The sequence below is a fragment of the Rana temporaria genome, chromosome 1, assembly GCF_905171775.1.
Source record: "Rana temporaria chromosome 1, aRanTem1.1, whole genome shotgun sequence".
NCBI lineage: Eukaryota > Metazoa > Chordata > Amphibia > Anura > Ranidae > Rana > Rana temporaria.
Window position 1 is genome coordinate 244,926,283 of NC_053489.1, and position 24,934 is coordinate 244,951,216.

The 24,934-nt window shown below is 42.1% G+C and overlaps 1 protein-coding gene across 4 annotated transcripts in view; it reads right to left on the reverse strand.

Annotated features, from left to right (window-relative positions):
- Nucleotides 1–866: 866 nt before the first annotated feature.
- Nucleotides 867–24,934, reverse strand: part of PARP2 (poly(ADP-ribose) polymerase 2) — a 50,366-nt gene continuing 26,298 nt past the window's right edge. For all 4 annotated transcript variants that reach the window (XM_040352530.1, XM_040352503.1, XM_040352519.1 and 1 more), the window contains 12 exons: nt 19,935–20,031; nt 19,775–19,850; nt 18,653–18,755; nt 18,393–18,555; nt 18,151–18,289; nt 17,971–18,034; nt 15,791–15,925; nt 14,968–15,095; nt 5,938–6,037; nt 4,049–4,147; nt 1,391–1,515; nt 867–1,307 (listed from right to left, as the gene is read on the reverse strand). In XM_040352530.1, the coding sequence (XP_040208464.1) occupies nt 1,148–1,307; nt 1,391–1,515; nt 4,049–4,147; nt 5,938–6,037; nt 14,968–15,095; nt 15,791–15,925; nt 17,971–18,034; nt 18,151–18,289; nt 18,393–18,555; nt 18,653–18,755; nt 19,775–19,850; nt 19,935–20,031 (1,389 nt within the window). In that variant the 3' untranslated portion in view covers nt 867–1,147. The remainder of the gene's footprint in view (nt 1,308–1,390; nt 1,516–4,048; nt 4,148–5,937; nt 6,038–14,967; nt 15,096–15,790; nt 15,926–17,970; nt 18,035–18,150; nt 18,290–18,392; nt 18,556–18,652; nt 18,756–19,774; nt 19,851–19,934; nt 20,032–24,934) is intronic.

Sequence of the window (24,934 nt, forward strand, 5' to 3'; positions counted from 1 at the left end):
TTGCCTATATGCTTCAGTCTAATGATCTCCCTGCTAACTTAATGCTGTTGGTTACAGGTAACAGGTGTTTTATGTGTGATTCATCTCTCTCTGTAAGGACTGTTCATATGTTAAATAAGGCTAGCTTTTGAAAGGCCTTTAATTGTGTGATAACCCTGTCTACAACCTAGTGATTCTCAGAGGTGTTAATAGGTGTCAAACTGGAAGCAGACGAAACGTCTGCTTAGGAAACTCAAGTGTGTGAAGGTGGTTTGTTGCGTAAGGAATGTGCAGTGATTAGACATGATAATTGTCGGTCGGTGCCGACCTGTCTGGAATGTTTTAGTAATTAGCCTTAGTGTGTGATTGGGTTGGGTGGAGATTTCATTGTTGCTTCAATGTCTTGGACTGTATAAAAAGCTGAGAAGAAAAACCATTAAAGGCTGTGTTGTTCAAGCAGTAAGCTGGTCTCATGTGTGGCTTTCTGGGCGATTCCAGGGATATCCCTCCTCGTGGAAGATTGGGGTGATTTTCGTTATGGGAAGAAGGGAACGTTGACGGGGATATCATACCGATACCGTCACACTCACTCTTTCTAATCCTGCACAAGTAGTGTACAGGAAAACAAGTTGTAGTCTGCCATTAGGGGTTTTACCACATCTCCATTATGTCCCCCATTTACACCAAATACGATATAGACACTTGTTGGACAAAATAGCAAGCACGCATTCTTAATCCTTATTGAAACACAAATCATTGCTTTTTTTGATGTACCTGGTGGAGGATTTTTTAACACATGACTGAGTGTAGTGGCATTATCAAATGTGCCAATATTTCCCCTGTTAAGTAACCCTGGTGCAGGCAGGATAATCAAGGAACAAATGCAATTACATTTTTCGAACTGTCAGTTTATTTAAGTAATACAAAATGTGCTAGACACTTGCTCACACTTGATGCTTTCAGTACAAAGGACTAGTTTTTGAAATATGGATCAATCAAGTATGTTGGCAATTAGTCTTATTTTGAAATGTGGATAAATCAAGTATGTTGGCAGAGGTGTGGACCGCCCACTGAGGATACCATCTACCTCAAGCCACATTACATTGTTTTGTCCACCTTTAAAACATATATATGATCAAAGTGGTGATTCTCCTACACAGCAATTCTGTTACCACAAAGATTCATAGTTGAAATGCACTTGCAGCAAATATTTCATTCGGACCTGACTAGAGTCATATACAATGTACTCATTGTAATTTAGTGTATAACCATCGTTATTCTGCAGTCCTGTGTCTATCAGAGGCCCCAATGGAACCAGTGTTCCTTCACTGAAAGATGAAATGAGAAGAAACGGTTAAAATCCTCAAAAACAACCAACATCAATGAGTTCATATAGTTAATAAAAACTTACTGTGTGATAGATTTCTGTGGGTCTGGAATACAACGGCCAACACCCTTGGTGCTGTGTTTTCCTTTCAATTGCTTCTGAGCATCATAATCTGCAGCTATAAGATTGTTACACTCACCAAGTGCAACCTGAAACAGAAGAATATACATTCAATACCAATGCTTTTAATTATTTAAAATGAAAGGTTTACAAAAGGTGGTTCTCAGTCTATGAATCATAACACACTGTGAAGCACCTTATCAAATAATGAAAGTCTTTTCTTGCATTCTATGCTCTCTTCTTGGTATGTGTTTGTTTGGCAATAAAAGTCACACAGGTCATCCTTGTCTAGAACATCAAACTTTCAGCCCTAGCACAAACACCAGTCACCAAGACAGACCTGAATACAATTCATTCCAGTACCAAGCTACCTTGAAACTAGTCTCAGAAGATTACCCTTTTAATATTCAGTTATAAATCATGTATGCCTTTGAAAGCGGAGATTTAGGACCCTTTCACACTGGGGCGGGAGTTGCGGTGGCAGTAAAGCACCGCCATTTTTAGCGGCGCTTTACCGCTTATTTCGCAGCGCTATTCGGCCGCTAGCGGGGCAGTTTTACCCCTGCTAGTGGCCAAGGGTTAAAACCGCCTGCAATGTGCCTCTGCGGAGGCACATTGCCGGCGGTATAGCCAAGGTGTTCCACTGATTTCAATGGGCAGGAGCGGTATACACACCGCTCCAAAGATGTGGCTAGCAGGACCTTTTTTACCGTCCTGCTAGCGCACCGCTCCAGTGTGAAAGCCTGAGGGCTTTCACACTTGAGAGACAGCAGCGGCTGTTTAGGGTTTGTTTTCAGTCGCTATTTTTAGCCCAATAGCGCCTGCTATCCGCTCCAGTGTGAAAGGGGTCTTAAGTGAGGGGACTGAACAAATAATCAGACATTTCTCTTTGCCCAAAAATATTTTTCTTGGATTTGGGAAACAAACAAGTCTTTAAAATTTTGGGTTATACTACCACCTATAGGAGGATTGTATACTGGCAAACAAAAAAACATGTAGGCCAGCAAAGGATTTAAAGCAGTGCAGAGATCATAATATTAAATCAGAGGGGTGGGATCAGTCTTTAATGAATTCCAAGAAAATTATTTTACTGTAAGTACAAACACTCTATTTTCTTTCTCATCTATTGAGGGACAAAAACAATCTTAAACCTTTAGAAAATTCAAAAGCAGTTCAACTGAGGGGTAGGCAGCAAAGCAAATGCTAACAGGCCCCAAAACAGGGAACTAGAGACTAGCTCTAGCTCAGAGTCACCTGCAGCTGGCCTTAGATGAGGTTGCAACATACACATAGTAAAACTTAAAGAACGTGTGGAAAAAAGACCAAGTGGCAGCTTTGCAAATCTGGGAAACAGTTGCTTGATGTCAAAAAGCACTCACAGATTTAGTAAAGCCTAGAAAAGGTGGAACGCAATCTGTTTAGAATTTCCTTCCCAAACTTCCTTTTGGTGAACTGGACACAGGGACAAGAGAGAACAATGTCCTGGTTGTGGTAAATTGTAGAAATCACCTTAGGAAAGAAGAAAGTACTACGCGTTTCAACATCCACCCTGATCATCACACTGATCTCCTGAGAATGTCACACTTCAATGACAAAATACGTAGGACGGAACTTCCGATATGTCACCTTTGCTTTGCTGGAATGCACGTTGGGCGAACCAGCTGCTATTTATGTATACATACAAAAGTCTTACTTTATTCACAAATGGTGAAAAAATAACTGCACTTGCATCAAGCTAAACAATGCAGAATCTGTCAGACCGAGGCCGTCCATTTTTCAAAAGCCGCGCCTCCTCCTCGTGCTGTTCCGTGATAGGCGGAACACTCAGCTTCCCAGGAGACACTGTGTTCAGTGTTCCGCCTATCACGGATGCCCTCTCGTCCGAGACCAAGGACGAGAGGGCATCCGTGATAGGCGGAACACTGAACAGAGGCTCTGCTGGGAAGCTGAGTGTTCCGCCTATCACAGGACAGCAGAAGGAGGAGGCGCGGCTTTTGAAAAATGGACGGCCGCAGTCTGCATGTTAGGTTACCGGCGTATAAGACGACCCCCGACTTTTAAGAAGAATTTCAGGGGTTAAAAGGTCATCTTATACGCCGGAAAATACGGTACTTTGTTTTATTACAAGGAGGTGAGTGAGCTTTCTGGACATGGTGGAGTGGAGCATATGATGATAATCCTTACCAGTAGACTTCCTACCTTTTAGCATCATATTCGCTTTAGCTAGAAGAGGATGAAGCCCCATCCACACATTCCAGGTGAATTGGGAAATTCTTCCTGCTGTGTCATTGTATTCTGACAGTGGGAGTCCCCCACCATCAGTATACACTGATCAATGCTACAGCCCATTGGCTGCATGTGCTAATCAAGCAGTAATTTTACAAGCCCTTTCATGAAAAGTTGATCTATAAATCGACTTCTCAAGAACAGAAATGGCCATATTGTTCAAGTATTGAAATTTGTCCGGTTCAGCATGTATGGCCAGCTTTACTCACATAAGGACACTAATTATTTAGAGGAGCCTCATTGATAAGCACCAATTCCATTACATTTTCTTGCTGACCAATTGTAAGTTTGGAAAATCAGAATTACTAAGTGTTAGAAATTCCCAACTGACCTTACCTCTGACAGAAGTATAATTCCCACATTCTTATCACGAGTGGTAAAGCAGTAATTTGCACTCTTTGAGGAGACATCAGCAAAATAGATTCCTTTGCCAAACTATAGGGAAAAAATGCTGCAATTATTACTTCCAACAGCAGTTACATATTTTTATGTACATACAACAGAAAAAAAAAAAAAAGGAAAACCAAAATGACTACTTAACTGCTTATCCAGCCATAGTACAGGGGCAGGCTGGATCCCATAAATGTTTTGGGTTAAGGATGCATACTACTAACCTGCACTGTCACTGGCTACAGCTGGATTTTGGCCCAATGGTTTATGGCTGTAGCCAATCACAGCACAAAACACACATGGTACACAAATACGTGATGTGGCTGTTTCTTCTCCCTGCAAAACAGGGAGAAGAAACAGCCAGATCTGTTACTAAAAGCACAACATATAACACACATCTGATCACTATATTAGTCTCACTATTGATTTCAGTCAGTTAGTGTACCTTCCAGCAAGGGTCCGTTTAGCAACAGATTGCCCACCACACTATCACAGTCCCACTTAAGTCGCTGATCACTGCCATTACCTGTATAGCTGCATAAATTCTATATATTACACACATACACACCATCTTTTATAGACAAACCAATTAATATACACTTTTTATTGGTTATGTTTTTTATAACAGAAAGTAGAAATAATTTTTTCTTTTTAATTCTCTGTCTTTTTTTGTTTATATAATAATAAAAATAAAAAACAACAGTGGTGAACAAATACTGCAATAAGAAAGTACTATTTGTGTGAAAAAAAATAATACAAATTTCATTTGTGTAAAGCGTTACATGACCGTGCAATTGGCAGGTAAAATAGCGCAGTGCTGAATAGCAAAACATGGTCTGGTCATGAAGGGGGTAAAACCTTCTGGAGGGTTAAGTGGTTAAAAAGAACCTGTCACCAACCTAAAATAATTGCTGGTAAAAGTACCAAACGTTTTCCCCATAAATGATTTTTCGCTCTCTGTGCTGGCCCAACTTCTCTGCCCCTCCCCTCACCTCCCTAAATAACCTTTGAGGAGGAAGAGCAAAAAGGTATGTCACCCGAGTAATAGTACCGAGTCAGCTGGGGCTACTGATGACATATCTAAGATGACAGCACCCAGCATCAGTCTTGGGGCTTTTGGATGTCTACACAAGGAAGGCTTAAATAAAAATAAAAAGCAGCATGTGTCAAATATGTAAAAATGCACACATGGTAAGATTTTTATTTAAAGCGGATCTCCACTCTAAAGTGGAGTCCCGCTGATCGGCACCCTCCCCCCCTCCGGTGTCACATTTGACACCTTTCAGAGGGGAGGGGGGTGCAGATACCTGTCTACAGACAGGTATCTGCACCCACTTCCGGCCCTACGATACGGGCAAAGGACGGGTTTTTTCTCCGCTTCCCGTCCGTCCCCCGTTGTATGCTGGGAACACTCGGCTCCCAGCACACAGCGGGAGCCAATCGGCGGGCGCAGCGCGACTCGCGCATGCGCCGTAGGGAACCGGGCAGTGAAGCCGGAGCGCTTCACTTCCTGGTTCCCTCACCGTGGATGGAGGGGGGAGCAGCAGGGTGACGAGCGATCGGCTCGTCATCTGCTGCGATCACCGCTGGACTCCAGGACAGGTAAGTGTCCTTATATTAAAAGTCAGCAGCTGCAGTATTTGTAGCTGCTGGCTTTTAATATATTTGTTTAGTGGCACATCCGCTTTAAATGTAAGGTCTGGGGACAAGACTCTGCAGCTCCCCAGTGGCAAAACATTACCTTCATCCAAGTGTTCTGATGTGTAAACTGCTACTACAGCATTGTTTTTGTTGTATTTGTCATTATATGGCCCCATTATCAGTGTGTTACCTACCATATATCCTGTTACTGGGGCTTCTGGGGGAGCCACACGCAGACCTTGGCTAAGGATACCAACCCAGTTAGACAGACGAGATCCGTGCCACAGAAGCATTCTTTAGAAACACAAACATTACTATATAATTAATCATCAATTTTTTTCTTCTATTTCACTACACACATGAAACGCTATACACCAGACATATTAAGAAAAATGATTAAAAAAAAAAATTGCAAATGCAGATATTATTTGAATTATTTTACACCTTTATGAAACCTACAGAACATACAACAAAAGAAGACTTTTTATACTCACAACAAATTATTTTCTTGGAGTCCACTGAGGGACACGGAAATCTTAATGGGCTTATACTACCACCTACAGGACACTGAGAAACCTAAAAACTGCTGGCCAGACCTATTAACAGCATGTCTTAATTTTTTAGCAAAGCAGTACCAGGAGCATGATCATAGAACACCAACGAGTGGGACTTGTGTCCCGAAAATTATTTTATTGTAAGTACAAATACCCGATTTTCCCTTTTCTTTTGTACATCCAAAAGCACTCAATGCCAGTTCACACCACAGAAACGCAGTCCTGGAGCGTTTCAGATGCTTTTCTGCATGCGCATTTTTGATGCGTTCGTTCTAGTGCGTTTTTAACTCCTTAACGCATGACTATTTACGTCCGCAAAATGGCAAGGACAGGCAGATGGGCGTATATATACACGTCCTTGCCTTCTAGCGGGTGGGGGGTCCGATCGGGACCCCCTCCGCTGCGTGTGGCGGGCGGATTCCCTCGGGGAGCGATCCGGGACGACGGCGCGGCTATTCGTTTATAGCTGCTCCGTCGCGATCGCTCCCCAGAGCTGAAGAACGGGGAGAGCCATATGTAAACACGGCTTCCCCGTGCTTCACTGTGGCGGCGTATCGATCGAGTGATCCCTTTTATAGGGAGACTCGATCGATGACGTCAGTCCTACAGCCACACCCCCCTACAGTTGTAAACACACACTAGGTGAACCCTAACTCCTACAGCGCCCCCTGTGGTTAACTCCCAAACTGCAACTGTCATTTTCACAATAAACAATGCAATTTAAATGCATTTTTTGCTGTGAAAATGACAATGGTCCCAAAAATGTGTCAAAATTGTCCGAAGTGTCAGCCATAATGTCGCAGTCACGAAAAAAAACGCTGATCGCCGCCAATAGTAGTAAAAAAAAAGAAAATTATAAAAATGCAATAAAACTATCCCCTATTTTGTAAACGCTATAAATTTTGCGCAAACCAATCGATAAACGCTTATTGCGATTTTTTTTACAAAAATATGTAGAAGAATACGTATCGGCCTAAACTGAGGAAAAAAAAAATTTGTATATATGTTTTTGGGGGATATTTATTATAGCAAAAAGTAAAAAATATTGCATTTTTTTTAAAATTGTCGCTCTATTTTTGTTTATAGCGCAAAAAATAAAAACCGCAGAGGTGATCAAATACCACCAAAAGAAAGCTCTATTTGTGGGGAAAAAAGGACGCCAATTTTGTTTGGGAGCCACATCGCACGACCGCGCAATTGTCTGTTAAAGCGACGCAGTGCCGAATCGCAAAACCTGGCCTGGGCATTTAGCTTCAAAATGGTCCGGGGCTTAAGTGGTTAATGCAGTCCAGTGAATTTTCCCCCCTCTATTTTCTTAACCTTAAATAAGGACATGTGTGTTTCAGTGCGTTTTTGATACTTTCTACAGTGTTCCAGTACAGTCCAGTGCAGGAAAAATGCAACATGGTCTAATTTTTTTTTGGAACTGGAACTGCAAGCACTGGTGTGAACTATTCCATTGGAAATCATATAGCCTACTTTCCAAGCATTTTTGATGCAGAAAAAAATGGCCTGCATGTGGTGTGAACTGGCCCATAAACTGAGGCATGGACAAAAAAACAAAAAATAGGATTTTTAGACAGCTTACCTGTAAAATTCTTTTCTTGAACCCCAAATTCCCGCCAGGTCTTGACCCCCAGGTTGGGAGCTTTTTTGGAGGCCTGCGCCGTACGCAAGTCAGACATTTTCTGGTGAATGACCATTGGCCCTCTTTGGAAGAGCTGCGAGATGAAAGGGGCGCCTTTCAACTGCCGTTTTGGACGGCGGTTCAACTGAGACACTTTCTGGTGTCCCTGCCTAATCCGCAAGGGTTCGCCAAATCACTTACCACCTTCGAGGCTTATTGCTCAGAAGAGGGTGCGCTCCCAAGGACACTATCCACCATGTACAACCTCCTGACCTCCCCGACGGACAACGCGCACCTGACCTATTTGACTAAGTGGGAGAGAGACCTGAATCGCACATTTACCCCATGCGAGTCCCAGCGTATTATCTTATTTGCCCTGAAGACCTCCATATGTACGAAGGTGCAGGAGACCAACTACAAGCTCCTGACTAGGTGGTACCTAACCCCACATGCTTCTTACAGGGTGTCTCTGCAGACCAATGCTTTAGCCAAAGGATTCTGCGCATATGCACCAACTGGAGACGAGATGCTTGCAGGATAGAATCTCTCATAGCATCTATTGTAAAGCATAAAGCTTTAGGCAAATCCTCCCAGGCCTTGGACTGCTCTGGAGTCAATTCCTTCAGTCCCTCTTTTATCTGGTCTTTGATGACCTGACACATGCCTACTGCTGCTACGGCAGGCTGGGCAACTGATCCTGCAAGCAGGAAGGAAGATTTAAACAAGGATTCCAGCTTTTTCTCTGAAGGATCCTTGAATACCTGTACGTCATCCACTGGACAAGTCAGGTTCTTATTTACAAAAGATATAGCTGCATCTACAGCAGGCAGACTAAATCTCTTTGTAAACTCTTCCTCCATGGGATAAAGAATATTAAACTTCTTAGGAGGAGAGAAATGTTTGTCTGGGTGTAACCAGTCTGCAAACATTAGCTTCTTTAGCAACGGATGAATTGAAAAGGAGTTTGTACTCTGCAGGGTCTTTAACGAGCCCAGGGAGGAGACAGGTGATTAAGTTAACTCCAAAGGAGGTAACCTGAATGTAGTACGTACGACTTCAGCGTAATATTGTACCTGTGACTTTAGCATCTGAGATGCAGAGAAGGGTTCCTCTGAAAAACCTGATCCATCCCGACTACTCTGCAGGTGAAATCTCATCCTCATCCTCTTCAGATCTTTCTGAAATAGGATCAATAATCACTGAAGGAAATCTGCTTCGCTTTCTGTCCGTCTTAGAGGACTGAGCGATTAACTTAGCGATCTATCCTTCTAGTTTTCCCATGGCTGCATAAAAAGTGTCTTCAGTGACATATGCAGGCCCAGGTGCCACTGGAGAAGCTCCTGAACGTGGCGACGGCTCCTCCTGAACTGGTAAATCAATAGTTACAGGGGAGGAAGGTTCCGAGCAGGTGCGAACAGAGCCTCCTGTCTCAGGCGGCACTGTTTTCTTGCTCCTAGTCCCTGATCCCTTTTTAGTGGAAGACATATTACTGAGCAAGAAGCCTAGGTACCAAAATGCATATACTGCTGTGCAGAGTTTAACATGCATATACTGCTGTGCAGAGTTTAACAATCTAAGTATGCAACTTCAAACACACAGACTTATGCATAGAGTGGGTGTCTCTCATATGGTAGTGCCCTACTAGCCATCTAGAGTTTGCTTCCCCCCCATTGCTGCAATCTCCCGTGGGAAGATCTGCTGCTGGCCTCCAGGATGGATCTTTTGGCTTTTACAAAAAGTTCCCCTTCATTAAAAACGGCGTGCGTGCACCCGTGCACGCCTCTTCCTGCTCCCCTCCCTTTCCTGCCTATAAAGCGTGCCCCCGTGCGTGCTATCCTAGCGCAATGGCAACTGCCTGGGAGCCTAGCCAGCTTCCCCCTACCTTCTGGGGGATTTTTACCGGCATCTGAGGGGAGAGCAGCGGTGGCCGTGTTCAGCAGAGCTCTGCAGCGGAGGAAGTGTGCTTGTCCAACGGATCTGACACTGTCTGAATGAGGTGAGACAAAACTCAGCTCATTACTCCCTCTAGTGGCCAATTTTGAGAAGACACCCCTCCAAATTTTGAAAAAGGTCCTTCAGAAGGCTCCTTTTTCTCTTGCCTTAATCCTCGCCGCAGGTTTTTCTGCTGAAATATTTTTCAGACAGTACCAATCTTCACCCCTCTTCGCGAGCTTTGTGTGCCAAACCTTCAGGGATACAAGTTTCCTATTTAAAGGAGACTTCCCCCTGGGCCTTGTAAAGGACTCTGACCAGGACTTTAAGTCTTAATACAAAAAATGCTGGACCTCAGAGCCCAGTCCTCCGAAGAGAGACATTACAGGTGACGCCTCTTTGCAGGAGGCCCGCATCCATTCCAGTTTTGGCATAGCTTCATAGCCTCTTGGATGGATCCAAAACAGGCATAGCTCCTTAGCCCCGAAGGGTCTATTTTAGCAGAGCTTTCATTAGCATTTCTCCACGCGTCCTACACCTTAGACAAAGGCGAAAAAACTGAGGTACTTCCGGGATGGGAGGGGCTATATTGAGGGGAACTGACTGATTGGTTGTGCCAGTGTCCAATCACCTCTGGTGAGCATATAACCCATTATGTAAAGACTTAGTCTCTGTGTCCCGTGGTGTACGATAAAGAAAACAGTCCCACTAGTAAACCAAAGAACTAGAGACTGCCTGCAGCTCAAAGAGCTGCCTGGAAGGCTTTACACCCAAAGCTGGCTTTAGAACAGCCACCAGATAGAATTTGGAAAATGTGTGAACAGAAGACTAGATGACTGCCTTAAAAATCTGAGAAACATTACCTGATGGCGGAGAGCCCAAGAGAATGTGCCTTGACAGGACAGAGAAGAACCCTTTCTCCAAGATCATACCCTAGGATAAAGGTCATACGAAGTCAAGGATGAGGACTGCACTCCTTTTAGTGTTTGACCTTGGTAACAGATGGGTGCTCGTAGTGACTGTATCAGTACCACGTAAAACAATCCAATACGTTAGGCAGTATCTTTCGCATGCTCACTGACGGAAGACTCGTGCAGGAAATGAGATGGCAAAGCAACAACCCATCCACACTGTAATCTCATATCAAAAGGGCATTTGTTCTAAATGCTCTATGACCAAGATATCAAATGCTATGCTAAGTAGATCATTACAAATCTTACAAGGCTGATGAGCACTTGGGAGGTAAAAAGATCTTGTTAAAAGTTTTTCAGTCTCCATAAAGGAAAAACATAACAGGGGGTGCACCAGAAAGGCCTTGGCAATCTCAGAACAGTGCTGGCAGAGGAAATAGGCTGAGCCTTTAGTTTGAAAGTAGCACATACCTCATTAATAAGAGTCCAGGCACCTTGTGTTAGCCTGGAAATTATAGCAAAAGACTGCAACTCCTCAGATGCAAGTTCATCCAGCAAGAACTGGAGAGACTCGGAATTAAAGTCAGCAGCTGATGGCTGGAGTATGCAAGCACACTGGATGTAGAATCTGAAGTCGAAAGCAAAGCAGCATGCTTGTGGCCTCTGTGGTCAGTCAGCAAACATCTGTACTATTTTGGTCCCAATAGTCCTGCGTGACTGTAGTGAAATCCTCTTTGGAAAGAGCAAAAGTGCTAGGCATGCCCAACAAAGCTAGGAAAAATTACAATATTGCATATTCTCTAGGAAGAGAGGGCAAGATTCCAAGCTACAGATGTCAGCCACATAAGTAGGCCCGCTGCAAGTAACACTGAAGCCGTTATTGGGGTTTGAAGTGGGGGACTCCTGTGTACAGGACGCAGTGGCTGTGTCCTCGAAGGACGCTATGTTTCCCCTCTGTTTGGGCTGTGGTCCCGTTAAGTAAGCAAGCAAAAGGGTTAACTCACCTGTCAGAGGAAGCGAGTTTAAAAAAAAAATACAGGAAGTTGTAGGTGGGTGAGGAGTATAGAGGAGACTGTGGATGGTGGTTTGGTGGACAGCCGTAAAAGTGCACAGCAGTGTCCTGCCTGGAAGCCTGCTAGCAGGGGAAGGTACCTGCGACAAAAATCAAGGACTGTTGAACTGCAATAGCAGTTCTGAGCTCTGTTTTTGCTGCTGTTAAGTGGTTTAAGTTAAATAAACATTCTTTTGATTGCAAAGCCTTTGTGCTGCGATCTAGCTGGTTCCCCAAACTTTACACCTGGTACAGAAGGAACGGTCCTCATGTGTCTAGAATCAGACATGTTGCCACTGCAAGGCGAAAAGGAAACAAAGCTCAGGCTATGAGGCAAGGCCTCAGGTACTCAAAACCCAACCATTGGTAGCAGGTGTATGGTCAAACAGCCAGAGGTGACAAAGTCACTGTAGGCAGGTAGCAGGAACAGACCAGCAGTCAAGAGTTCCACAAAGCTCTTGCAAGCGGAAACAGCAGTTAGGCTAAGCTTCCTCCTATGCTGAAAGGCAGAAAAGAGCAGTGGATGACATCAGTGCTCAATCCATCAATGTTAGACCTTTCTGCAGTAAGCAGATGGAAAGGAGGACATTTTAAGGCACTCAGCAAACCAAAACAACAAGGTAGCTCCCTGGGCTTAGCCTGACGAGCCTACTCACAAAGTAAGGATTCAAAGACAAGGCAAATTCTGAGACATTGGCAGCAGCTCTGGACCCAGAAAGTACTAAAATAGCCATTTAATACCAGTACGGGGTCTGTAAAGCAGGGCTGTGGAGTCGGTAGATAAATGTTCCGACTCCGACTCCTCAGTTTTATGTACTTCCGACTCCTCTGTATTAATATGCGAATGTATTTTATACATTCCTTGAGGGAAAGAAACGCAACCTACCACAGGACTACTGGCTGGGAAGCCAACAGTCTACTGTATTGCACAGTTTAAGCAAAAGACAAACACAATGAAAACAATCAAGTGGCTGGATAGTAGCAGCAGGCATAAACATCAGGAACAGGATCTTTACCAGTTCAAAAATACAAACCACATTATTTGGTTGTTTTAGAACAAAAACAAAGCTTATCTATAATGAACCAAAAACAAAATCTGTAAAACCTAGAAATGGTTTATATTAATCTTGAAATGTAGTTATAGGCTTAGCAAATGCAAATCAATTCAATGTAGAGTTCTAAGGAAGAGAATTGCCTCTGCCAGATCCTCTTTCATAGAAGCTCTTAAAGCGGGAGTTCACCCATTTGTAAAAAAAAAATTTTTCTCCCCTTAGCTTCCTGCTCGTTTTTACTAGGGGAATCGGCTATTTGTTTTAAAATATGAGCCGTACTTACCGTTTTCGAGATGCATCTTCTTCCGTCGCTTCCGGGTATGGGTCTTCGGGAGCAGGCGTTCCTTCTTGAGTGACAGCCTTCCGAGAGGCTTCCGACGGTCGCATCCATCGCGTCACTCGTAGCCGAAAGAAGCCGAACGTCGGTGCGGCTCTATACTGCGCCTGCGCACCGACGTTCGGCTTCTTTCGGAAAATCGTGACGCGATGGATGCGACCGTCGGAAGCCTCTCGGAAGCCTGTCAATCAAGAAGGAACGCCCATTCCCGAAGCCCATACCCGGAAGCGACGGAGAGGATGCATCTCGTAAACGGGTAAGTACTGCACATATTTTAAAATAAATAGCCGATTCCCCTAGTAAAAACGAGCAGGAATCTAAGGGGGAAAAGTGCCCTCTAAGGGTGAACCCCCGCTTTAAGTCAGACTGAGCCTAGGTTCACACTGCTGTGAATTCAAAATCGCGGTAAAATGCGCGATTTTACCGCGCTTTCGCGGCTGTGATTTTGCCGCGATTTCGGCAACAATTTAATGTAAATCGCGGCCCGAAATCGCAAAAAGTAGTACAGGAACTACTTTTTGAAATCGCAGATGCGGCGTCGCACTGATTAGGACAATGCCATTGCCGACAATTGCCGCCGATTTGAGATGTGATTTGACATTTCAAATCGCATCTCAAATCGTACCCAGTGTGAACCAGGGCTTTATTATTTTTAGGGCTGAAAATAATCTTTCGACACTGACTTGGGTGGGTGGCATTGCAGTAACTATTCTGGCCACATCACTAACGATCTCTGGATAAACAAGGATGGCTTCTTCAACAGTAAGTTTTGATGAGCGATCATACTTTTCAACTTCTTTTAGTGCTTTATAAAACTCCTGTTGGAATTTTTTTATTTGGACACTTACTGGTTCTCTAACATGCGTTCCCTGTAAAAGCAGAACACAACACTATGGAAAGTATAAGTATTGCAGCTCCTAATTGTGCGTTGCGTGCCATATAGTGAAGCACATGAAAAGCATGCTTCTTCACGGTCACTTAACGTGTTCGTTTTGCGGTTACGTGAGGCACTGCATGCATTGGTCTTTATTCTTACAGTAGAGAAGTCATTAATTATAACTTTTTGTGAATTGGGACATTTAAACTTGCTTTTTTTTTTTTTATTCCAATCTAAATTTAGTAGGAGTCGGAGTCGGTGCATTGTTTGCCGACTCCAGGTACCCAAAATTTCCCCCGACTCCGACTCCTCGACTCCGACTCCACAGCCCTGCTGTAAAGTGCCACAAGTAACCACCAAAGGTCACCTCAAGGCTAGCCCTGCAACTTCCAGTTTGGCAGGGTCTGGGCATGACACTCCACCCTCAAGCAGCAATGTGGTAGGAAATCTTATTTTGAACCAACAATTGAACTAAATGTAAAGAAAAAAAGCTACTAAAACATGACTAGACTTTTCCTAGCCAAGCCTATGAAAAAAAAAAAAAAAAGGTAATTCTCTTAGTACACTAGCAAAAAAACAGAGGTATGCTGGTAGTGATGGTAATCCTGGGCCAGACTACAGTGTTTTTTGATTGCCCGTGTCCAATCATCCTGTAGATGGCTTTATAGCCCAAATGTAACGATTTCCTTTGTCCCTCAATAGGCAAGAAAAAAAAAATCTGAATTTAAAGTACTAGACAGTGACTACTGGCAGAAAGATTACAAGCCATCCTTTCAGTCGATTTCATCTAAATACAATGTTTTCATATACAATAGTGTCGTTCAATTCTATAGAAACCAGACCGGATTCATATGGTTTGTAGAATACATATTGTAATACATACCTGTTTGGGAGTTCCGCTCGGAATTTACTCTCTTCGCCTTCTTTGTTTATCCGGAACACATTTATCAAGGTCATAGTGTAATCATTATGAGTAGAGGCATGTGTTGTTTTCAAGTAGCGCTCAATAAGCTTTTCAGGAATTGAAAATGCAAAAATGTGTGTCAAGTCTGGACTAAAGATTGGTGAGGTTATTCACAAAGAAAACAGTATGGATCTCTAAAACAATACTTTAGGCAAGCAGCTAAATATGCCGCTGAAATACATATGTGTGAAGAGTTACCTGACAACAACTTTATAATTCTGCTTAGTCAGTCTTGTGATTCATGTGCCACTGCAAGACAGAATCTGCAAATCCCTAACCTTAAGCAATATAGGCTTAATTAATCATTAATTGTATAGTAAAAAAAAGCAGCTGCACACTGATGAGGATACTCTTCCCTTCTCCTATCATATTGGCAAGCTTTGTTTTAGACTGGCAGCACTAAAAAGAAAATGTAGAACCCGATTGGCTCCTAGTTGAGTACTGCTAAACAAGTGATCTGATTACAAGAGGCCAATATAAAGACAGGTTGGGGTAGCATTTTAAAATACAGTTAATCCTTTAATAAACATATGTTGATTAAATGTAGGCATTTTAGATTTGCCTATAGTTCTGTAATAATGCAAAAAGCACAAAATTATTGTGCTACACATTTTTTTAGTTAATTCATGCAACCATTTATTGAAAAACCCAGCATATCTATAACTCCCCCTGGTACAACAGGCTGTATAATGTTTGTCAATGAAGAGAAAGTGGGGAATTGATAAATCTGCATGAGAAATACCTGGAATTCATCTGATGTTTTATCCAAATTGTCCAGTGAGCAATGTAACTGCCGATATTGCCTGTCCAGTGAGTGCTCATGAGAGCCGAGATCCATACTTGCCAGTTTCACTGCAATCTGAATGTCACCCAAAGCCTGCAGGGGACAGGGAATTTATTTCTTAAAGATTGGTTTTATATGAATGTTTAACATGCAGTAAATTACAACCGAATAGAAAAACTGTTGTAAGAACAATGGTTTAATAGCTGGTTTTGCACAATTCAAGTGTCACCTAGCTGCATCTGAATCTCATCACACTGCTTTGGACTGGACACCATTTCTGATCTTTATAAAGGAGCTAGCACACATGGGCCTGCATTAGGGAAGGTTATGGCTTCATAGTAGGCTATACAGTGAAGTGATCAGAGGACAATCAAGCATTTTCTATTACCATGTGGATGAATAGGATGCCTCCAAGTAACATTTTTTACTCCAGGTGTAGCCACAGGTCTGTTTTGTTGACACATCAGGGGTGTAAATCCCACCTGTGACAGAGAGAGTTTGGGCACAGACAGTTGAGTCTTGATATACTGAGCACACCACAGTGTGAAACCACTTAGGACTAAACAGTACTATCCTAATGTACGGTTGGAGGAAATGAGTGAATACAAGCTTGTGTCTTTCCTCAACAAACACATTTCTGAGCCTGTCTGTAGGTTCAAGATTCAAAATCATACCTGCAACCAATCAAAAAGAGGGGGCATCCGACAGAACACCACCTGGCATGAAACTATGCACTTAGTAAGCTACTCATACCTCCTCCTCCTACTTATTCAGAGCAACACACAACTCGGGTTAAGTACAAGTGGTCCCCGGGTTATAAACAAGATGGGGACTGTAGGTTTGTTCTTACACTGAATTTGTTTGTAAGTCGGAACAGTGAATTTCTAAGTGTAGCTCCAGTCTGTGCAGTGATGTGGGACGTTCTGGGTGCTTCTGCACATGCAGTCATGCTATTTGAGGCTCTTGTGGCCATGCAGTACTGCAGTGTGGGATGTGTTCAGCACTGCAAGATGGTTGCTCGGCGGTATCCGGGACCAGTGTGGAGCGCAAGCAGCCGGCAGTGACGTCACACCACCTCCGTTCGTAAGAAGGAGTCTTTCGCAGCTCGAAAGTTCATAACTCAGGACTGCCTGTAGCTGCGGCGCACACTGGACCAGATGGAACTGCGGCACCATTCTGAACTGATAAAGACATGCAAATCAATGCATGTGCACATATTGTCCATAGGCTCTACTGAATATGCCATCAATCTGCAACCTTGCCATTAGATGTCTTTTCTATTAGGTCTAATATGGAAAGCCACACTTGCACAGTACTGTACAGCTCTGCTAGCTCAGAAAAGGCATGGAACACTGCATAGTAAAGGCTGAAGCTCCTGGACTAGGTCAACCATTGATCTGAGCAAAGTACTAGGGGTACAGGTAGCGTGGGGTTGAGCTGTAAGGCTTAGTTTTTTTATAAGCAGTTATTCTTTCTCAGAGATTCACTACTATGACCACCAGTACAGGGGATGTGTTAACACTTTCACTGGCATGGCCTGTAATACGGGGGGGGGGGGGGGGGGGGCAAGTGGGGTTCACACTTTCACTGCCATAACCACTAATATGGGGAGTCAACCTTCGCTGCCATGACCAACAATGCAGAGGGGGGTGGGAGTAACTTTTATAAATACAGGGTGGATGGGAGAGTTAACTTGCCATGACACCAAACCGGGAGGGATGGGGAGAAGACGGTTAAATATATCACTGCCACTGACCAACTACCAATGATGGGTGAGTGGGGTTAAATTTCACTACCACTGACCATCAATGCAGGGAGGGGTGGAAGTTTAACTTTCACTGCCACTAACCACCAATGTTAATGTTAAAAGTACTTACACCCATGATGGGGGATATTATTGTGGCCACTGACATCAATGCAGGAGTGGGGGTTATTGTACTCCAACTTTGTCAGTATGCATCTCGATACACTACAAAAAATGAAGAAGCACCGAAATGTTTGGGTGTTGAGGTGAAAAAATGCACTGCTTTTGTGTGGCCCCCTGGAAGTGTCCGGGGCTGTGCTTGAGGCCTTCTATAATGTTCCAGTTGACCGCCACTGACTTAGGCAGCTGTAATAAAGAAAGTTGCAACTCTTACCTCTAGGAGGCGCACTTTCAAAGCCATCTCCTCTATCGTCCTAATTAACGGGGGTGTCCTTAGTCTAAATTTTAAGAGAACACAAGTTATAGTTAAAAATGTATATATATAAAAAAAAAAAAAATAATAACTTTGGTCACTTAACAGCTACCAATTTCTGTAAAATGAATATATATGTACCCAAAATCATGGGGGATTCTGGTGTAAAATTCATTACAAGCTTCAATAAGATGTTTGCCCAACTTTTGTAGTTTAATACAGTCCTCAATACGTTGCAGTGAGCTGTAACCTGCACGGATCTGCTCCACTGTGAGCTTTCCTGGAGAAGATAGAAGTTATTCATTTTGAATATACCATTAAAGTGAGTGTAAATGATGTACTTTTTTTATTTATAATACATTAGTCAGAAGCAATTGTCTTACCCAGAGGTGCCTTCTTTGTGTCATACTTCATCTCCAGAACAGTCTCTTCCATGTTCTGCATGTTACAAATCAGTTGGATCAAGGCCTGAACCGAGCTTGCCAACTTGGACTCAGGTTTGGGAATGTCGGATGGTTTGTCTACTTCCACAAGATTTTTCTCTTCCTATGGGCAATCCAAATATTATGAGCCATTTGTAACCAGTTCAAAATTGTGTTTTGTCACAGAAAAAAAACTTCATAAAATAGTCGTGAGCATGTACCTCTGTAGTTGTCTTATAGTCCAGATACAACATGTCATATTTACCAGCAACCTTTTCAAAATCTTTACGCTCAGACCAAACATTCTTGGTCTTATCAAAAAACCTAAAAAAAAAAAAAAAAATGAACTGCAGATTCATTATCACAAAAAGTTAAAGAGGAACTTTGGCCGGCCTCCCCATTTCCCCCCCGCCCGCTTACCTGAAGGTGGTATCTTCTCATTTCAGATACTCAGCCATCCTGTGTACACAGCGTCAACCCACTGAGATCATCTCATGCCCAGCCACAGCTCCATCACCCACCACAATGGTCTATCTGACGTCATCGAGAGGCCTGCTGGCTTTTCTGGGTTCAGCGGATAAGCCTCTCAATGACGTGCAGATAGGTCCACCCCCTCCTCCTGTTCTTCAATGAAAAAATATCCCAAAAGGAACAGGCTAAGTACATATACTGGGAGATACAGCGGGCAGAGTGCGCGTCATTCGCGCAAGGCAAATTACGTGCATGGGGAGGCAGGGCATAGTTTCAATATGTATATATATTAAAAAAAACACATACACAAGAAAACAAAAACACAAGACATAGGGACTACTTTGAAGTCACACAGATATAAATGGTACTCATTGGAAATCATGGGGTAAGACTTGTCATGTGACCTTAAAAGTCCCAAGTCGCAGGACAAGTCACACAAGTGTGAAAGGGGCCTTAAGGTGTGACGCTACTCTTATACAACCATATGAAAAAGCTGTTCCTCACATCAGGCATTTTGGTAGCAATCCATAGCAATGAAATTGAGGAAAGCCAAGTCTTAGTTCCATTGTACGTTCTAGTGGCTATGACTCCAGATACCAGAGATGAGTTTTTGAAAGTGTACAGATTCTGACATGCAACAAGAGGACAGTCATTAAATATTCTGACACAGGCAGTCATAACATCCACTGGAAGGGGGGAAGAGGGTTTGCTACATAGGTTAGTTGCATGCACAGACTGAGGGGCTGCTGTGGCTACAGGAAATTGAAAAAATTAGAAAAATAGTTCTTTGGACAATCCATAGGGCTAATTTGCAGAAATAACATGCAATGCATACATATTACAGAAAAGATAATGGGATCAAAAAAACTTACTTCTTCTCAAAAACGTCTTTTGCCTTTTGAAGGTCTCCTCCACAAGAAACCAAAGAATTTTGACCCACCTTTCCCACTGGCAAAGAATACACATACAGTAGGTGGGTATTTGGTTAAAAGCAGCTTTATAAAATCTAAATGAAACCTTATGCAGACTCACCTCGTCCCCAGCGCATCCAGACAGAGAAATTTTTAAAACTGTCATCTTCAAGCAGCTGGATCAGGTAGTACTTATTGTTATTAAATTGCAGGTTAGTCTACAAAAACACAAGATTTGTTAATGGACTTTCACAAATGACATTCACAAAAATTACCAATTTAATTCACACCAGTTTTGAACTTTTAATGAAAATTAAGCCATATGCATTGTATAAGTGTTAAAAGATGCATTTTCAAGGGTTCCACCTAAAACCACAGACCAAAAAAGTTGCATGTACTAATTATCCTAATGTATAGTAGAACTACGAATGCTGATTGATACTGCAGGTGCTCTAAGATTAGTTAGGTTGGCATTACACAACCGTGCTACTTGAAATAAAATTTACTGTAACAGAAAAAAAAGAAGAGTATACCACAAAATCATAATGTAGGGGTACAGGACTATAAAGAACTTAAAGCGGTAGTTCACCCTCACTTACATCATTTTTCCATCGAGACAGGCATTGTAGCGCGAGCTACAGTATGCCTGTCCCGATTTTTTTACCCCCGTACTCACTGTGTACTCGTACATTAAAGATTTCGGCTCCCGCGGGGAATGGGCGTGCCTATGGAGAGGGAGGATGATTGACGGCCGGCCCTGGCACGTCACTCTCCCCGAAGACAGCCGGAGTAGGTCTCGGCTCTTCACGGCGCCTGCGCACAGGCTATGCGCAGGCGCCGTGAAGAGCCAAGCCTATTTCGGCTATTTCCGGAGAAGCGTGACGCGCCAGAGCCGGCCGTCAATCACTTTCCGTCTGGATTGGAACGCCCATTCCCCGTGGGCAGACGGAATCGTCTAGGTCGGATTAAACAGTGAGTACGGGGATAAAAAATGTAAGACCGGCATACTGTAGCTCGCGCTACGATGCCGAATTTTATGATAGAATACATTTTTTTTTTTTTTATTCTAGGGTGAACCCCCGCTTTAAAAGGTGCATGACTTAAAAGTGGATGTAACCCCTCCATACACCCAGTGAACAGCCTCAGATGCTATTACTGCTCTGTGTAATACAACAGCTGTTGCATGGTGCTCATTGTGTTAAAGTAAGAGTTATATTCAAGGTTTATAAATAGCGTTCATACAAATCTCTTATGCATACTGTACATTTTATTACTGACCAAAAACTGAAATTTGGCATTTTAAACACAAGATACTTGCAATAGTTGGTGATGGAGGAATAATGAAACACACCCATTGCATATTAAATTACTTTAATAACATTTGAAGAACAATTCCAGGTAAATATATTAACAATTTACCAATGTATTTCTTTAAAAGGTCATGAAATGAAACTATCTGAAATCTAGGCTGCTGCATAGAAAGAAGTCATCACTGAACCTCACTGAGAGAAGCAGGGGACCAGGAGTTCAACACTCCCAGAAGTGTCAGTCATCAAAGCAATGTTAGGCAGTATCGGCAAAAATGTGATTTCCTCTTTTGCAGGGACTTATTCTAGGTTTTGATTTTAGTCGCAGAGTTCATCTACCAGGTTACAGACAGCAAAACCTGAGAGAGGATCCAACCCATTCTGATGCCATTTAAAACTAAAAGGTTTTTGGTTGAAGCAGGTCAATTATAGCATTATTATTTATGAACAGTTATACAGCCACTCTGCTGTCATAAAGGTACACAAAGGCTTAGAAAACTACATCTATGTTACTTATTTTGCAAACATAGTAGCTAAGATTTTGGACAACTATTCTTCTCTTAAACACGCTAATACATTTTTTAAGGGCTACTTTAACTAAAATACATACTGTATATAAGTGTACATGTTACAGGCCAGAAAGGGGATTAGAAACTGTACCTGTAATGAATTCTTTTTAAAAGATCCTAATGAATTCCTCTGACTTTATCATGAAACCTGAATTAGTGTATGGAAAGTAAGCCAACACCAAATATATTGTTGCAAATAATCAGAACCTTGTTTCATGTTCTGATCTAGACTATAGGAGTTGGAAGCTGATTGCTCATAGCAATCAATATATTTTTATACAGCACACACTTCATACATCAGGCCCAATGCTAATAAGCCAAGGTAGCACACATGAACCTCCGTGTTCAAGGATATAAAGATGCTCCAACTGTGGGTATATGGGAATTGTACGATCTTTATTTATTTATTTATTTATGGTTGAACTGGATGGACTTGTGTCTTTTTTCAACCTGACTAACTATGTAACTATGCCAAGTTCAAATGTCAGTTTCTTATGATCATTATGCTGTCTCTAAAACAACAAACATTTTAAACATGAAATCCTGTTTGAAATGCCTAAATAGTTATGGTAAAAAATATAAATGCATACACTAGATAAAATATAAAGAACCTTTTTTGAAGAGAAAAATGTACAGGGCCATATTCGTGGGTGAACACTATAGGGATTAATATACTAATAATACAAATATACTTTTCACCTACAGCACCATCTGCTGGAAAAAATTGGTAATTGCAGCAAACACTAAAATTACATGGTTTTCTATAAGACCCATATACAGTACAGTAAAACCTTGGTTTGAGAGCGTTTTGCAAGACAAGCTAAATGTTAATACATTTTGCCTTGATATACAAGCGATGTCTTGATATAAAAAAGAGTAGCTTCATGTCACAACTGAGTATAAAAAAGAAGAGGAGCCTCTAAGTGGTTACAAGCAATATGGTTACATTTATTGAGGGTACAACATTTAGCAACTTATTGCTACACTTAGAGGTGCCTCTCTTCTCTTTTATACCCTGTCAAAAAAATGCTTTAATATACAAGTGCTTTGGATTACAAACACGTTTCTGGTACCAATTATGCTCGTAAACCAAGGTTTTACTGTACATGAATAATTAAAATACAAAAACAGAGTCATGAATTATGTGCTTACGTGATGTTCATCATTTCCTAATACGAAAGGTCAATTCAAACAACGAATATTGGTTATTCTTTAAATATTGCATGCGATAATAAAAGAGATAATTCTTTAAAGTAAAAACATAACATTTGTTGTAAGTACCGAAAACAAATTTCGATAAATCTTTAAAGTCAATTCCCAAAAAACAAAACTTAAAAAAAAAAAAAAAAAAAACAACACACACACACACACACACATTTGTTATTCATGTCATTATATAGGCAGTAAATATTTTAGGAACGTACAAAATAACATTGAGGTGGTCAGTAAGAAAACAATGCATGAGTGTGAAATATGCCCTTAGCTCGGGATGGTAAATAATGTGTAACATTGCAGTAGAGGGAGATTGAAGGCACACTAACAATGTTTTCATAGGGGGTTATATACGAAAGGCAAATCCACTTTGCACTACAAGTGCACTTGGAAGTGCAGTCGCTGTAAATCTGAGGGGTAGATATGAAATAAGGGGAAGCTCTTCTGATTTTATTATCCAATCATGTGCAAGCTAAAATGCTGTTTTTTATTTTCCTTGCATGTCCCCCTCGGATCTACATTGACTGCACTTCCAAGTGCACTTTGCACTTGTAGTGCAAAGTGGACTTGCCTTTAGTAAATAACCCCCATAGTATCACAACATTTCTGTGCACATTCATTCACAAATCAATCTTCCTCTGGTGCAATGTTAGCGTGTGAAAAAAATAACTGATAAACCAAATTTACGTGCCAAATATTGCAAAACATAAAATTAAAAAAAAATATTAATTAGAACAGGCATGTTTTCTAATGAAATCTCTACTTTCGAGATACATACCCCCTGAGTTATTTAATGAGTAGGAGATGCCCAGTGTTTAGACATGCATACACCCACTAAAGAAAAAAAAACTTGTCCCATCTCCAGTGATATCAGACTTGCTGTTTGGTAGGTCTATTGTACAGTGAAAAACTGCTCTCTTCTATGCAGGGAACAATAACTCCCTGGCAATACGGGTTCTCAAACAGGAACATCATATGATCAATAAAGAGCCCTTCCAATGCTCTTATGTGTTTAATAATGCCTGGGAAATAATCCCTGCCCCATAGAGTATGTACTTAAAATAAAAAATATTTTAATACTCCCGACATACTTGACTATTTGATAAAGTGTATTTACTAATAAAAGTTTCTTTAAAGCAACCTTAACAGGTTTAACTACCTATTTACATTATATGAAAATAAAATAGATTAAGTAATGCCAGGGGACAAGGATATAGTCTACTATGCAATGGACATTATTCAACTGGAAAATCTTCATAAAGAAGAACTGCTGTTATCATCTGCGACACCTGCTCCCTGCATTTCACTGAGTGACACCCTCAAAATGCTGCTGTGGGAAGATTGCATATGCTGCAGCATCAAATATTCACGGTTGGCACTGACAGTTTCTCCCCGTGATATCATTGCCCCGCACAGAGTACAAACAGTAGCAAAAAAACAGTAACAGACGTCAAGCACTGAGTGCAAAAGTGGCAATTCTGGTTCCTGAGGGATTGTTCGGGAGGTGGAGGCCACTGCATAGTGGCAATGGGAGGTAGCTGATGCGGAAGGTGCAGTTATGCCTGTAGTGCCAGTCGCTGCCCACTCCCTTTGGTGATGCTTGGCCAGGTGGTTGCGCATTGCCGTGGTTCCCAATCTTCCTGGAGTGGACCCCCGTTTCACCTCTCTAGTGCACAGGTTACAATAGGCACTTGTGGAATTTCTTATGCCAATACTGGGGTCTTTTAGGTGAAAGAAATCCCAAACTGTAGACTTCCTTTGGGAGTAAGAAGTTTGCACTTCTGCATTATCAATTTCCAGAAAACTGTGGGTGGGTACTTCATTTGGATAATCAGGGGATTGCCTTAGGTCAACAGTTTCATTTTCAAATGTCCCAGATGGAGGAAGATCTAAAACTTGAACCTGAAGATTAGGTTGAGCATTGTAATCAGGCATGGAGTGCCTTGAATGGTACTGCAGGGAAGGTTGATGGAAATGCTCTTGTAGTTGGTATTGGTATTCTTCACCATGGCGGTGATGTTCATAGTGACTGG